The following is a 14,266-nucleotide window of genomic DNA, read 5'->3' on the forward strand; positions in this document are numbered from 1 at the left end:
GGGTTTCCAACAAAAATGTTTGGTTAGGCCCTCCTGATAACTCTTGTGTCTCCTTTCCCTAATCAATGAAATCGATTAGATAAAGTAGGTCTTTGGCGCTGATTCAGAGGCTCGCTACAGGCACTGGACCACACTCCTTTCTTTCTTCATGAGCACTTAAGCTTAAGTTCTTGTCCTAGAATCTACCGACCTTGTTGACATGGGGTTAACAGTGAAAAAGTGATCAGAACAAGCCTTTGCCTTTTTAGAGCTCTGTTGGAAGCTTTGACAGCCCTTTCCAGGAGATGTTAACAGCTCTGTGTGGAATGCAGCTTTTCACAAAGGAAAAGACAATTAAAAACACCTGGGTTCCAGCTCCAACTTCTTGGCCTTTAACTCATCTTTATTAAGAATGATTAAACTGAATTTATGCCTTCAGGATTACATATATATTTATATATATGTAAAACAGTATTTTACATGTACATATGCATATATGATATATATTAAATGTTATGCAATATATATAACAAAATACATTCTATATATATATGTATATATTTCTAAATATACAAAGGATCTAGAAGGATAGACACCACACTATTAACAGAAGTTAGCTTTGGGGAATGGGATTAAAGGTTGGGGGCAATACTTTATAGACTTTATTATTTGAAATTTTTGCAATATGCATGTCCAACTTTTATAAGAAAAAACACAGTTAGAAAGTTGATGGATAAAGGATAAGCCCCAATCCCCTTAAGAGGGAGGGTTAAGAAAACTGGCACAGCCCGATGAAGAAGATGGGGAAAGAAGAACACAAGTCTTGAAGACTTCTATTGTCACCGCTTCATCTTCCACTGCACCAGAATTCTTGGCAAACAAACAAACTTGGAAGAATGAATCTTTTAGCTTTAAAAGCTTTTGTTTCAAAGCTTCCAGTCAGCTGGGCACTGTGTCTCCTTTAATCTGCTGTCATCACTGCCCAATACGCTCCTCTACTCTAGTCAGGCCAATCTGCCTCCTGTCTTTCGCGTGATTGACTGATTTCTACTTCTGTGCTTGTGCATGAACTCTTCTTTTTGCCATCTCTGCCAGTCCATGCCATTATCTCTTTCAAGAGCTCAGTAAAACTCCTCTTTTTCAGGAGGTGTGGTGATGGAGAACTTGGCTTCAATGCTGGCTCTGCCACTCACCGGCTGTGTGGGTTTGGACAAGTTAACTAAACTCTCTGAGCCTCAGTTTCCTCGTCTAATAAAATGTGAACAATGCTCAGCACGCAGTATCTTATATGGATTACATTACATAACACATGTAAAACAGCTCAAAGCTGAAAATAGTGACAGATACCAATGTATATCACCCATTCTTCATGCCATCCCTTCCTTCCACCTTGTAAATGGCAAAACTCTTTCTTGTCCAGCTGTGTGTGGCGTCAGAATCTGGGTTAATATAATTTTCTAGACAGCCATTGTTAATCAGTCAGAGTTGGCCTGTGACATGAAACCTATCTGCCATTCTTATAGAAAGCAAGTACTAAATGTTCAATGAATGAAAGAAAGGCTCAATGAATGGTTGTTTCCTTCCCAGACAACTCCAACCCAACTAAAGGGTATTCCTTTACTTCATATTCTTTTGATACTGAACTCTTCACTTTTATTAATATCAGTTTGCACTTTAAGATTATCTAGAGCACTGATTCTGGAGGTAGACAACCCAGAGCGTGAACCCCAGTTTGGGATCTTACTGGCTCTGTGACCTTGGGCAATTCACTTAACCTCTCTATACCTTTGTTTCCTTAAAATAAGGACCATAATAATATCTACCTTCATACAAGGGGTTGTTGTGAGGATCAAATGAGATAATACATGTGAAGTGCTTTTAATAGTGATTAGCACATAGTGATAAATGTTAGATATTATGATCTGGTTCAGAATTCTTTTTTTAAATTTAAACTTTTTATTTTAGATAGTTGTAGATTGATATGTAGTTGTAAGAAACAATACAGAGAGATCTGGTGTAGTCTTTATCTAGTTTCCCGCAAAGGTAACATCTTGCACAACTATAGTTTACAATACCACAATTAGGATATTGACATTGACACAGCCAAGATACAAAATAATTCTATCATAACAAGGGTCCCTCTTGTCGTCCTTTTATAGCCACCCCCACTTGCCTCTCACCTCCCATCCCTACCCTCAACCTCTACCCTCCTACCTCCACCCCTATCCTTAACCTCTGGCAACAGCTAACCTGTTCCCCATTCCTATAATTTTGTGACTTCAAGAATTTTACATAAATGGAATCATCAGTATGTAAACTTTCCTATTTTCAATTTCATTATTTCCTTCCTTCTGCTTGTTTTGGGCTTAATTTGTTCTTGTTTGTCTAGGTTCTTGAGGCGGGAGCTTAGATTATTAATTTGAGACTTTTTCTTTCTTCTAGTGTATTCATTTGACTTCTATAAATTTTCCTCTCAGCACTGCTTTAGCTGTGTCTCACAAATTTTGGTATGTTTTATTTACTTCAATGTATTTTTAAAAATTTCCCTCGAGACATCCTCTCTGACCTATGGATTACTTAGAAGTGTGTTGTTTAGTCTTCAAATATCTGGAGATTTTCCTGTTTCTGTCCTGTTATTGAGTGCTACTTTGATTCCACTGTGGTCAGAGAACACACTGATTTCAATTCTTTTAAATTTATTGAGGTTTGATTTACGGCTCAGGATATGGTCTATCTTGGTATATGTTCCATGGGTCATTGAAAAGAATGTGTATTCTGCAGTTATTGGATGGAATCTTCTGTAAATATCTCTCAAATCCTGTTGGTTGTTGAGTTTTATTATATCCTTGCTGATTTTCTATCTAGTTGTTCTGTCAATTGTTAAGAGAAGGGTGTTGAAGTCTTTAACTCCAATTGGGGATTTGTCTATTTCTCCTTTCAATTTGATCACTTTTTGCTTCACATATTTTGTAGCTCTGTCATTTGGTGCACACATACTTAGGATTGCTATGTCTTCTTGGTAGATCCTTTTGTCATTATATAATGCCCTCTCTATCTCTGGTAATTTTCTTGGCTTTGAAGTCTACTTTATCTGATATTAATATAGTCAATCCTGCTTTCTTCTGATTAACATTTGCATGATAATCTTTCCATCTCTTACTTCCAACCTGTATATATTATTATATTTGATGTTTCCTTTAGACAGCATAGTTTTAAACATGTCAATATCTCCCTTTAATGTAAATGTTGGTATGTTTGGGCTTAAGTCTGACATTTTTCTGTTTGTTCTCTCTCCTTTTCATTTCTCTTTTTCTTTCACTTCTGGGGGTTACTTGCACATTTTTTAGAAGTCCATTTTGATTTATCTTTAGTGCTTTTGAATGTATCTTTTTGTATAGCTTTTTTAGTGGTTGCCCAAGGTATTACACTATATACACATAATTATTCACAGTCTACGAGTGTCAACATTTTACCAGTTCAAGCAAAGTATAGAAATCTTACCCCCTTTTGTTTATAAAAGAATTGTTTTTCAATATTTTTACTCTTTCCATTGTTCTTTCTTCCTTCCTGATGTCCCAAGATTCCCCCTTTTATCATTTTCTTTCTGTTTAGAGAACTTCCTGTAGCCATTCTTTTAGGGTAGGTCTGCTGGTGACAAATTCTCTTAGTTTCCTTTCATCTGAGAATGTCTTGATTTCTTCTTCATTCTTGAAGGATATTTTCACTGAGTATATGATTTTGGATTGACAGTTCTTTTCTTTCAGCAAACAAAAAATATTGTGCAACTTACTTATGGCCTCCATGGTTTCTGATAAGAAATCTGCTGTCATTTGAATTGTTTTCCCCCTGAAAGTAAAGGGTTTCTCTCACTGCTTTCAAGATTTTTTTTCAATGTGTTCAGTTTCAGAAGTTTGACTATGGTTTGTCTTAGTGTAGATTTCTATAGATTTATCTTATTTGGGATTTTCTAAGCTTCCTGAATGTGTAGGATTGCATCTTTTGCCAAATTTGGGGAGTTTCCACCTATTTGTTCTTCAAGTAATTCAGCCCCATCTTTTGTCTCTTATCTTTCGGAGACTTTTATGACACAAATGTTAGATCTTTTGTTATAGTCCCACTTGTCCCTGAGGCTCTGTTAATTTTTTTCCACTCTATTTTCTCTCTGTTGTTCAAATTGGATAATTTCTACTGTTGTATTTTCAAGTTCATTGATTCTTTCTTCTGTCTTCTCTATTCTGCTGTTGAGACTGTCCTTTGAATTTTCAATTTTGGTTACTGTATTTTTCAGTTCTAAAATTTCCATTTGGTCCTTCTTTATATTTTCTATTTATTTGATGACACTTTCTATCTATTTGCTGAAAACTTCTATTTTTTTCACTTGTTTCAAGCATGTCCATAATTGCTTGCTGAAGTGTTTTTTAGGATGGCTGCTTTAGAATCTTCGCCAGCTAATTCTAACATCTCTGTCATCTCAGTGTTGGCATCTTCTTATTGTCTTTTTTCATCTTGGTTGAGATTTCCCTGGCTCTTGGTGTGACCAGTGATGTTCAGTTTAATGGTAGACATTTTGGGTACTATGCTATGAGACTCTGGATCTTATTTAAACTCTCTGTTTTAGCTAGCTTATTTTGACGAAGCACTGGCAGGGGAAGGGGAGGGCGCCACCTTGTTACTGCCTGGCAGAGGTAGAAGTGGAGGTTCTCCTCTCAGCCTCCACTGACACCTGAGGCAGTTGAGACTCTTCGTTATTGCTGGGCAGGGGTGAGCATCCTGGCTCCCCACTAGGCCTCCACTGATGCCATCCTGGCTAGAAGAGACAGGAATACCTTTATTTCTCCCCACATGGCCTCCACTGACACCATAGCAGAGGGAGGTTGTCCTCATTACTGCTGCATGGTGGTGAAAGACCCGACTCTTCACTAGAGCTTCTCTGATACCACCCAGCAAGGAGGAGGAAGGGTGTCTCATTACTGCCCAGTGGGGATGAAAGCCTCAACTCCCCATTTGGCCTTCTCTGACAACAACACCCCATTTGGGAGTGAGTGAACCCCTCATTACAGCTGAGTAAGGGCGGGAGTCTAGGGTCCCCACTTGGCCTTTCCTGGCATGAGTTGGGGTGCCACCACAGTTTATTTTTTCTTGATGTTTGTCAGGAATAGAGCAGTTATTGTGTAAAAGTTTTCAGTCTTTCCAGCCTTTCCTGGTCCTGTGGCTAAAAAGAGCAGACTTGGGGTTTTTTTTTTATGTCTGCACCTGTTGGCATTTTGGGTTTCTGCCTTCTTCGGCACCAAGTTTGAGAAATATGAGGCAAAAACAAAACCCAGGGAACCCACCACTGTGTTGTTCCTTGGGTCCTGAGGTTCTGAGCCAGTTTGCCTTCTTGTTTCCACCTTTCAGAGTCTTCTTATGTTTGTTTTACATATAATGTTCCAAGGTTTTTGGTTGTACTTAGCAGGAGGAATAGGGAAAAGTATATCCATTTCATCTTTCTGGAAATGGAATGTCTCCTTCTTTTTTAGATGAAAAAACTGAGGCTCGAAGGAGGGGAGAGAACATGCCGAAGGCCACTGAGATAATTAATAGATTGCTGATGTACTGACTGTTATTTTGTCGTCTTCTGCAAGATTGAATTTTTAATCACAGGAATCATATCTTCTTTTTAATTTTTGGTCTCTATTAAAGTGCCAAATTAATTTCTCTGTGCCCAGTAATTATAACTTACTGATGCTGACTATGTGACATGCCCTGGGCTGAGTGCTTTACATTTATTTTCTCACTTAATCCTCACAAGAACCCTGCAAAACAAATATTATTATTTACATTTTACACATGAAGAAACTGAGGCCCACAAAGGCAAAATAATTTGAGTAAGTTCATACAGCTGGTAAGTGTCAGGGCTGGGGTCAGCCCACTATGACAGGCTGCCTTTTTAGGCTCCCAATAAATCCTTATGTGATGAAAGATGGTCCCGGGAAGATCAGTGAAAATTAACTAGAGAGTGGGTTAGTTGAGAAGAAAGAGAAATAACGCTGTAATATGTGACTTTAGGTCAGTGTGTGAAGCTTTAGAGGGTAGACTCTCAGAGGAAATGAAAGACTACCACATAGGATTCCAGGTCTGACTCTAATGCTTACTAACCCCAAATATACTACGTGAGTGTGAGTGCTATTCTTGTCGAAAGAGTATAAAGAATTACTTCAAAACATGAAATCAAGAGTAGAACTCTAGATCATAGTCCCCAGGACCCGTCTTTAGTCTTGGAGGAGAAGGGGCTGATGAGAAGGTTCAGTACCTCATCCTAAATCAATGGTGGATGATTTCTGAGGAGGGAGAAGTTTTGTCACTGAGGAGACAGCCTATCCACACATCCCACAAGTTTTCCAAAAATCGATCACAGAAGTTCCAGGTATATCACAATGGATAACTGGAGCAATTAAAGGAAGGGGTCCATTTGTATTTATTTATTTATTTATTTGTATCTTCTCCAGGGGTTCAGAGACTCAGATCCTACCTGAATAATCCCAGTCAGAAAAGTTGTGGATGCCACCACACTCAAGGATCGGTTATAGGCCTTCAAAAAGGAGGGGTTAGAAAAGTCACCCTTGAGGAATGTTCCCAGTACCAGGTGGCCACTGTTGAATGGGTACAATCTCAGGACATTGATCATCAGAGCACTCACAAGGAAGAAGGAACCTGTGAAAGAAGATGTTTAGGCAGAAGGTGAGGTGTGAAGTCCAGGTAAACTGACAGATATCGACAAAAGCAACACACAGTCTCATATTGTTTTGTCCTTGTTCTGAAAAACTTTTCTTCTCTGAAAGTGACCGTTGAGAAGTAAGAGAGAGCAAGGAAAAGAATTCTGGCTCCACAGCCTGTGACCAACTCACAGAATTTAGATCTTGGTGGTCCAGGTATTAACCTCTTTGCATTATGGGAATATGGAGTGGGATTCAAAGGGAAATTGACTGGAAATGTGTATCAGGCTTACCCACTGTGGCGCTCTTCGAGACGGTGTGAAGTGAGGTAGTGGTGAAAGGATCAGAAAACAAAGCTAATCAATAACAATAAGAAGAAAAATAATACCTAACACTTATGAAGGATTTACTAGGTGCAAAATGACGCTGAGCTAAACCTGTTTCGGACATAATTTCATTTAGTCCTCATGTCGACATCCTCACATATGGGAGCAAAGGCAAATCTTCCCTTTGAACTACTTAACAGAAACAAAACTCTAATAGCCCTTATTATCAGTATATGGAAATGATTGTGAGGTGGCCCTGGGAACTTGAAAGTATGGGAATAAAATTGTTCTCTCAGTGTTCAAAAGTAAGACCAACTCACAATAGATTTCAGTAAAGATATGCAATATTGTCCTTAAAAAAGGCAGAGTAGAACTCCACATCTAGAAGAATGGGATGGTAACTGGACCGAATATGCAAACATGTCTGGCAAAAGAGTGTGTCAGAATGGTCAGTGTTGCTTGCTTGGTCAGTTGTTCAGTGGGGAAGCTCATGAAAAGGCATGTTACTGAGTGAATGTTGGCAATGCCCTTCCAAGACTGTCGGAGCATTTTGTAACTTGATGTCTTTACAAGTTCACCTAGGTGAAGTAAATGTGCTGATTAGATGACCTGGAGCTAGTTTGGTCCTTGTAACAGTCATTTCTAATTATAAATTAGTAGATGGACTTTTGACTCACGGAAGGAAAGTACTTATTCTCTGGAATTGAGTACCGTGATTACCGTGACAGCACTTTCTTATTGTGAATTAATAAGCTGGCATTATTATAAATCAGCCCTAGGGGTTTGGTTATTATGGGTCCAGATGAAAGACGGATCCACTCTAGGAGTATTGGCAAAATTGTTTCTGGATCATCCAGATTGAAGGCAGTCAGATTCCAATGTGCGGTAGTTTCAACAAGGAGAGTACCTCTGTCCTTCAATTCCTTTGAGAAACAGCTTGCTGGCCTGATTGTGTGGTGGTAACATTAATAATGACACACTAGAAGTGTTCAATTTCTAAAATCTGAACACTAACCCGATGGATAGAATGTCCATGTTCTGTCTCCTTTCTTTCTATCTTAAACATAGTTTTAACTTGGGTTCCTCAGCAATAAGTAAATGATCGAGGTGGAGACTTCATCCACCTCCTGTAGCTCCAGGACTGAACTCACCAATGGACATTTGATGACATGATCCAAAAATTACATAAATTACCGAAGAACAGAAAGCTGCATAAGTGACATTGAGAGGAGGAATCAGTTGCCTTGCCAGCAAACTAAACATCAGGCCTGAAAAGCAAGATAATTTAAGTAAGAAAGGGTAGCCTGGCTTTTAAAAGTCACCTTAAATAAAAAACTGTAAAGAATATTTAAAATAAAATTGATCTGTGTATACAGCTGACCAAGTATGGTAATATGGAGCATCCCCTGTCATACAGCCCTTAATTAGTACCTTGATGATCTCCTTTGACTCCCAGCTTCTCTTCCTATTTTACCACATGCTTTTACACCTCAACTCTCAATCACAGGCTTAAACACTTTTCGCTGCAAGGTCTTCATGATAATCACGGAAAGTAAACATCACAGCAATAAGATCTCTAATTCCAAGGGCTCAGACGCAGCCCTACTCCCACCCCGAGTCTAGTACAAGAAGGCCCTGGGAATCCTCCAGGACTGGAGATGAAGCTGGAGAGCAAGGCAAGAATCACACTTAACTGATTCCCAGTTGATATGTGTTGTCTCTCTTCCATATGCCAATCACTCCAGTCTCTTCCTTCAGCTCCTTCTTCAATACTTACTTTCCTCTCTAAGCAGCACCATGAGAATTTGGAAATTTTGAAGAAAATGGAATAATATACATGGTGTCATCCTTTGGTGTCTCAAGCCCACAGCTCCTGCCCCAAAGGCCTCTCTCCAACTTACATCATCACAGCCGTGTACTCATCTGAACTCAGTTGTGAGTCCAGTGAGCTGATTTAGTGTCTTAGACCAGCAAAGCTCTTTTTTTATGGGACAGTTCAAACACATACAAAATAGAGTGTAATGAACTCCCGTGTAAACCACTACTGCAATCTTTGTACATCTATGCCCCCATTCCTTTCCCACGCCATGTTATTTTGAAGCAAATCCAAGACATTAAATCATTTCACCTGTAGATATTTCAGCATAGATGTTTAAAAGAAGACTATCTTTTAATTTAACTGCAATACCATCATTATACCTATGAAATTAATAACGGTTCTTTAAAATTATCAAATATCCAGGCAATGTTCAAATTTCCCTGCTTATCTCACAAACGGTTGGAGTGGTAGGGGGCCTTTAAGATGGTCTGCTGTGGCTAATTGGTGTCCATGCCTTCGTGTGATGCCCACCCCTCAAGTATAGGATGGACCTAGTAACTTGCTTCTAATAAATAGACTACAACAAAAATGATAAGATGTCACTTTTGAGCTTAGGTTGCAAGAAGACTGTGGCTTCTGTTCTGGTTACTCTCGGGCTCTCTCTCTCTTTCATTTAGGTCACCAGCTATCAGAGTTGGCTTGAAGGGTGTGTGACCTATGCAGTCACATAAAGCCCTAGGTTTAGAAGGTTCCACACTTGGATTAATGCTCTACTCTGACCATCTTGAAATTCTCAATAAATTTTGAACTGGGGCTCTGCATTTTCATTTCACACTGGGCCCCACACAAGTAGTTGGTTCTACCCTGCCATGCTGTGAGGACACCCAAGCAAGCCATGGAGAGGACCATATGGCGAGAAACTTAGGCCTGCCAGCAAACACATGAGTGAGGCTGGAAGCTGAGCATCCAGCCCCGTAAGCCTTGAGATGACTCACAGCTTGGCTGTAACATCATGAGACCCTGAGCCAGAGGTATGGTGGGTTTTGGGGTGATCTTTAAAAAAATTATTTGCTATTATATGTTGTGCTTTCTTTTACAATCTTTGTGTTTATATCAGGACTCAAATAAGGTCCTCAAATTTGTTGACGTGTCTCAAGTCTTGTAATTTATGGGTTCCCCTTTCCCATTTTTTTTCCTAAGCAAGGCTCTATTGATTGCAAGAAACAGGAAATCTGCTTGAATTAGCATATGCAAAACAGGAAATTTATCAAAAGAGTACAAAAGGCAGTTGGGCCTTATCAGAGACTGGAACCAGAACTAAAAAGCCATCAGGAGCAAGGCAGCCATTTCCCCATTCTCTTTGTCTCCAGGCTTGCATGGTCTCCTGTCTTTGTTTCCAGTTTGGGGCTCTGACGAACAATACTGCTGTGAATATTCCTGTACGTGGCTCTAGGCGCATAGATGTATGAGTTCCTCCAGATTATATATTACATAAGTTTCAGAAGCCTAACTGCTGGGGCATTTACCAGCGAATGCAGAACTATTTTCCTAATGGTTGTACAATTTACACTCCCATCAGCATGGTATGACAGTTCCCATCCACATCTGTATTTGCACATGATACTGTCAGATTTTCAATTTCAGTGTGTATGAGTTGGTGTGTAACTCATTTTAATTTCAATTTTCACTTCATTGATTACCAATAGCGTTGACAGCCTTATTGAGTTGTTTCCTTACAGATTGGTAGGAGTATATCATAGAATAGATTTAAATCCTTTGTTGGGTATATGTGTTACAAATATCTCTCCCATTCTGTGGTTTGCTTTTCCATCTTTATGCTGTCTTTGAATGAGCAAAAGTTCTTAACTTTTACTTAATTCAATTTACCAGTCTTTCCCTCTTATGCTAGTGCTTTATCATTTTCTACCTCAAGATCATGAAGATATATTATTCCAAAAAATCTTTATTGTTTTACCTTTCACATTTAGGTCTTTAATCTACCAGGAATGGATTTTGGTGTATGGTGTGACACAGAGGTCTAAAAATTGTTTTTTCACATAAGTGTCCAATTGTTTCACATCATTTATTGAAAAGTGTTTCTATAGTGACACACCTCATATAAACCATGAAACTTATACACATGTGACTCTTCTGTTTCATTGGCCCTAGTTGTCTATCTCTGCAACACCACACTGCATTAACTTTTTTTTTTTTTTTTTTTTTGGTGAGGAAGATTGGCCCTGAGCTAACATCTGTTGCCAATCCTCCTCTTTTTTTTTTCTTTCCAAAGTCCCAGTTCATAGTTGTATATCCTAGTTGTAAGTCATTCTGGTTCTTCCATGTGGGATGCCACCCACAGCATGGCTTGATGAGCGGTGTGTAGATCCCTGCCCAGGATCTGAACTGGTGAAGCCTGGGCTGCTGAAGCAGGGGACGTGAACTTAACCACTCAGCCACAGGGCTGGCTCCCTTAATTACTTTTTTTAGTAATTAGTTTAGTAATAATTTTGATAATTAATTTGGTAATCTCCATTTTTATTGTGAAATATAATATATACATAGAAAATACATTAACATAGATGTTGAGCTTAATAAATATTTATGCAACCACCACAGAGGTCTTTGATCACGATCCCATCTCTCCCCACAGAGGTATTCATTATTTTGGCTTTTGTAATAATAATTTCTTTCCTTTTCTTTATAGTTTTACCAGTAGTGTACATATCCCTAAACAATGTAGTTTGGTTCAGCCCACTTTTGAACTTTATATTAATGGAGTTATACTGTATGTAATTTTTATTTCTGCTTCTTTTGCTCAATATTATGCATATAAGAGTCTTCCACATTGTGGTGAGTTGCTTGAGATTGCTCGTATTCTGTCTATTTCAGTATCCGCATATATGAATGTTTATTTATTCTTTCTACTTTTGATGGACATTATCTTAAATATTATAACTTTATATTAAGTCTTGATGGCTGGAGGAGCAAGTCCTCCCATGTTGTTCTTCTTCAAAAGAATTTGGCTATTCTTGGCTTTTCATACTTACATACACATTTTAGAGTCTGCCTATAATGTTCCATTAAGAAATCCTGTTGGGATTTACAGTGAGATTGTAATGAATCTATAAATCTATTTTAATACTCTCTCTCTCTATATATATATATTTTTTTTTCTTTCCCAAAGCCCCAGTACATAGTTGTATATTCTACTTGTAAGTCCTTTTAGTTCTTCTATGTGAGCTGCTTCCACAGCATGGCTACCGAGAGATGAGTGGTGTGGTTCCACGCCCAGAAACAGAACCTGGGCCACGGAAGAGGAGTGTGTCGAACTTTAACCACTAGGCCATCAGGGCTGGCTCTATAAATCTATTCTGAGAGAACTGAGATCTTTAAGTATTGAGTCTTCCAACCCATGAACATGCTATCTTTCAATTAGTTTAGGTCCTCATTAATATTACTCAGTGAAGTTGTGTAATTTCTCTCTGGAGGTCTTGCACACCGTAGTTTCATTGCAATTTACTTCATATTTATTATACTTTGGTAAACGCTATCTTTTTAAAAATTTTCACTTCTTGTTTCTTGTAGGTACACAAGAATATAACTGATTTTTATATACTGATCTTGTATCCAGCAACCTTGATGAAATCTTATTAATTCTATTAATTTATCTGTAAACTTTTGAATTCTCTACATAAAAAATTATCCTCTATGAATTGTTTTATTTCTTCCTTTACAATCCTTATGCCTTATATTTCTTTTTCTTGCTTTAATAAACGCCTGTGAATTCCAGTCTAACGTTGAATAGCCCCTATTTACTTTTTTTTTTTTTTTAAAGATGTTATTTTTTCCTTTTTCTCCCCAACGCCCCCCGGTACACAGTTGTGTATTCTTCGTTGTGGGTTCTTCTAGTTGTGGCATGTGGGACGCTGCCACAGCGTGGTCCGATGAGCAGTGCCATGTCCGCGCCCAGGATTCGAACCAACGAAACACTGGGCCGCCTGCAGCGGAGCACGCGAACTTAACCACTCGGCCATGGGGTCAGCCCCAGCCCCTATTTACTTTTGATAAGCAACATGTAGCATGAAGAGAAAGTCTTTAGAAATGTAGGGTTTCAAATAACTTACCAATTCAGGGAAAGTGAGAGAATTACTTGGGAACAGCTTGAGAATTAAGTTGTCTAGTCTCAGTTAAGATTAGTCCATGGAGAAATAGAGGGAAACCAAGTTTCCAAACTTTCCAGTGCCTGAATTTTTAAAAAATTTTAAACTAATTTTAGGCCTACAGAAAAGTTACAAAAATAATACTGAGAGTTTCCGTATATCCCTTCCCTTGGTTCCCTTAATGTTAACATTTTACATAATCACAGTATAATTATCAGAATCAGGATATTAACATTGGAAATCACCTAAAGACTTTATTTGAATCTCATCAGCTTTCCCGCTAATTTCCTTTTTCTGTTCCAAGATTCTGTCCAGAGTCCCACATTCCATTTAGCTGTTTCTCCTTAGTCCTGCAATCTGTAACAGTTCCTCAGTCTTTACTTGTCTTTCTTGACTTTGACACTTTGGAAGAGTATTAATAGATCAGTTGTTTTGCCAAATGACCCTCAATTTGTGGTTGTCCTAGGTTCCCTCATGATTGTACTAAGGTTGTACATTTTGGTGAGAATACTACAGAGATGATGCTGTGTCCTTCTTCACGCATCATCAGTAGTGGAGTGGTTAATAAGTACCTGAGGAAGATACTTTGAAATGATGCAATTTCCATTACATAGTTGGCAAAGTTTCACCCACTAATTTTAACATCTATTCGTGGATTTAACTACAACAGTTATTACTGTGGTGTTTCCCTAATGGTGATTTTCTATTTTCTTTTACATTTATAAACTGGAATTTCACTGTAAGGGAGATCTAGTACCTTTTTAATAAGGTCTTCACTATGCAGTATTTTTGTTTCATTTGCAGAAAATTATTAAGTCATTAGGTCCTGCCTGTTCAATTGTAAGTAAAACTTTTGAATTATTTACACTGCAGATTATTTCATTATGTACACTACTTAAAGTAATACACAATTCTTTAGTCAGTTAGCAAGAGTTTCTTGGCTTCATTCATTCATATGGTGATGTAATCCTTATTATTCAACAAATGTCTTGAGTACCTACTTTACTAGATACTGTGCTGGATGCTAGGTAAACTTATACATCCTAATGCCATTCTTATTCTGGTACCAAATTACACTGATGACTTGGTAATTTGTGAATGGGATGTCCTCAAACTTTGACCACAAATGAAAGACCTTTGATGAGTGGGAGTCAGCAGGGGACTCATAGTTAAAGCATCAATGCCAAGAGTTCAGGTCTCTCATTGCAGCACCACAGGAATGCTAGAGACTGTCTGATACTTTCCTGGAAGTGAATATTCTCATACAAATGGAGGATTTTGGTTTGC

The 14,266-nt window shown here is 38.3% G+C and overlaps 1 protein-coding gene and 1 long non-coding RNA gene across 6 annotated transcripts in view; one reads left to right on the plus strand and one right to left on the minus strand.

Moving 5' to 3' along the window:
• The window catches only part of LOC138919644 (uncharacterized), an 82,995-nt gene that overhangs the window by 58,754 nt on the left and 9,975 nt on the right, over positions 1-14,266 (plus strand). The window lies entirely within an intron of this gene.
• SLC26A8 (solute carrier family 26 member 8) overlaps positions 1-14,266 on the minus strand; it is a 67,904-nt gene that overhangs the window by 38,799 nt on the left and 14,839 nt on the right. For all 4 annotated transcript variants that reach the window (XM_023624820.2, XM_023624821.2, XM_001494701.6 and 1 more), the window contains exons 4-5: positions 8,152-8,268; positions 6,491-6,672 (exon numbers count right to left, since the gene is read on the minus strand). In XM_023624820.2, the coding sequence (XP_023480588.2) occupies positions 6,491-6,672; positions 8,152-8,268 (299 nt within the window). The remainder of the gene's footprint in view (positions 1-6,490; positions 6,673-8,151; positions 8,269-14,266) is intronic.

Source organism: Equus caballus, chromosome 20 (assembly GCF_041296265.1).
Source record: "Equus caballus isolate H_3958 breed thoroughbred chromosome 20, TB-T2T, whole genome shotgun sequence".
Taxonomy (NCBI): Eukaryota; Metazoa; Chordata; class Mammalia; order Perissodactyla; family Equidae; genus Equus; species Equus caballus.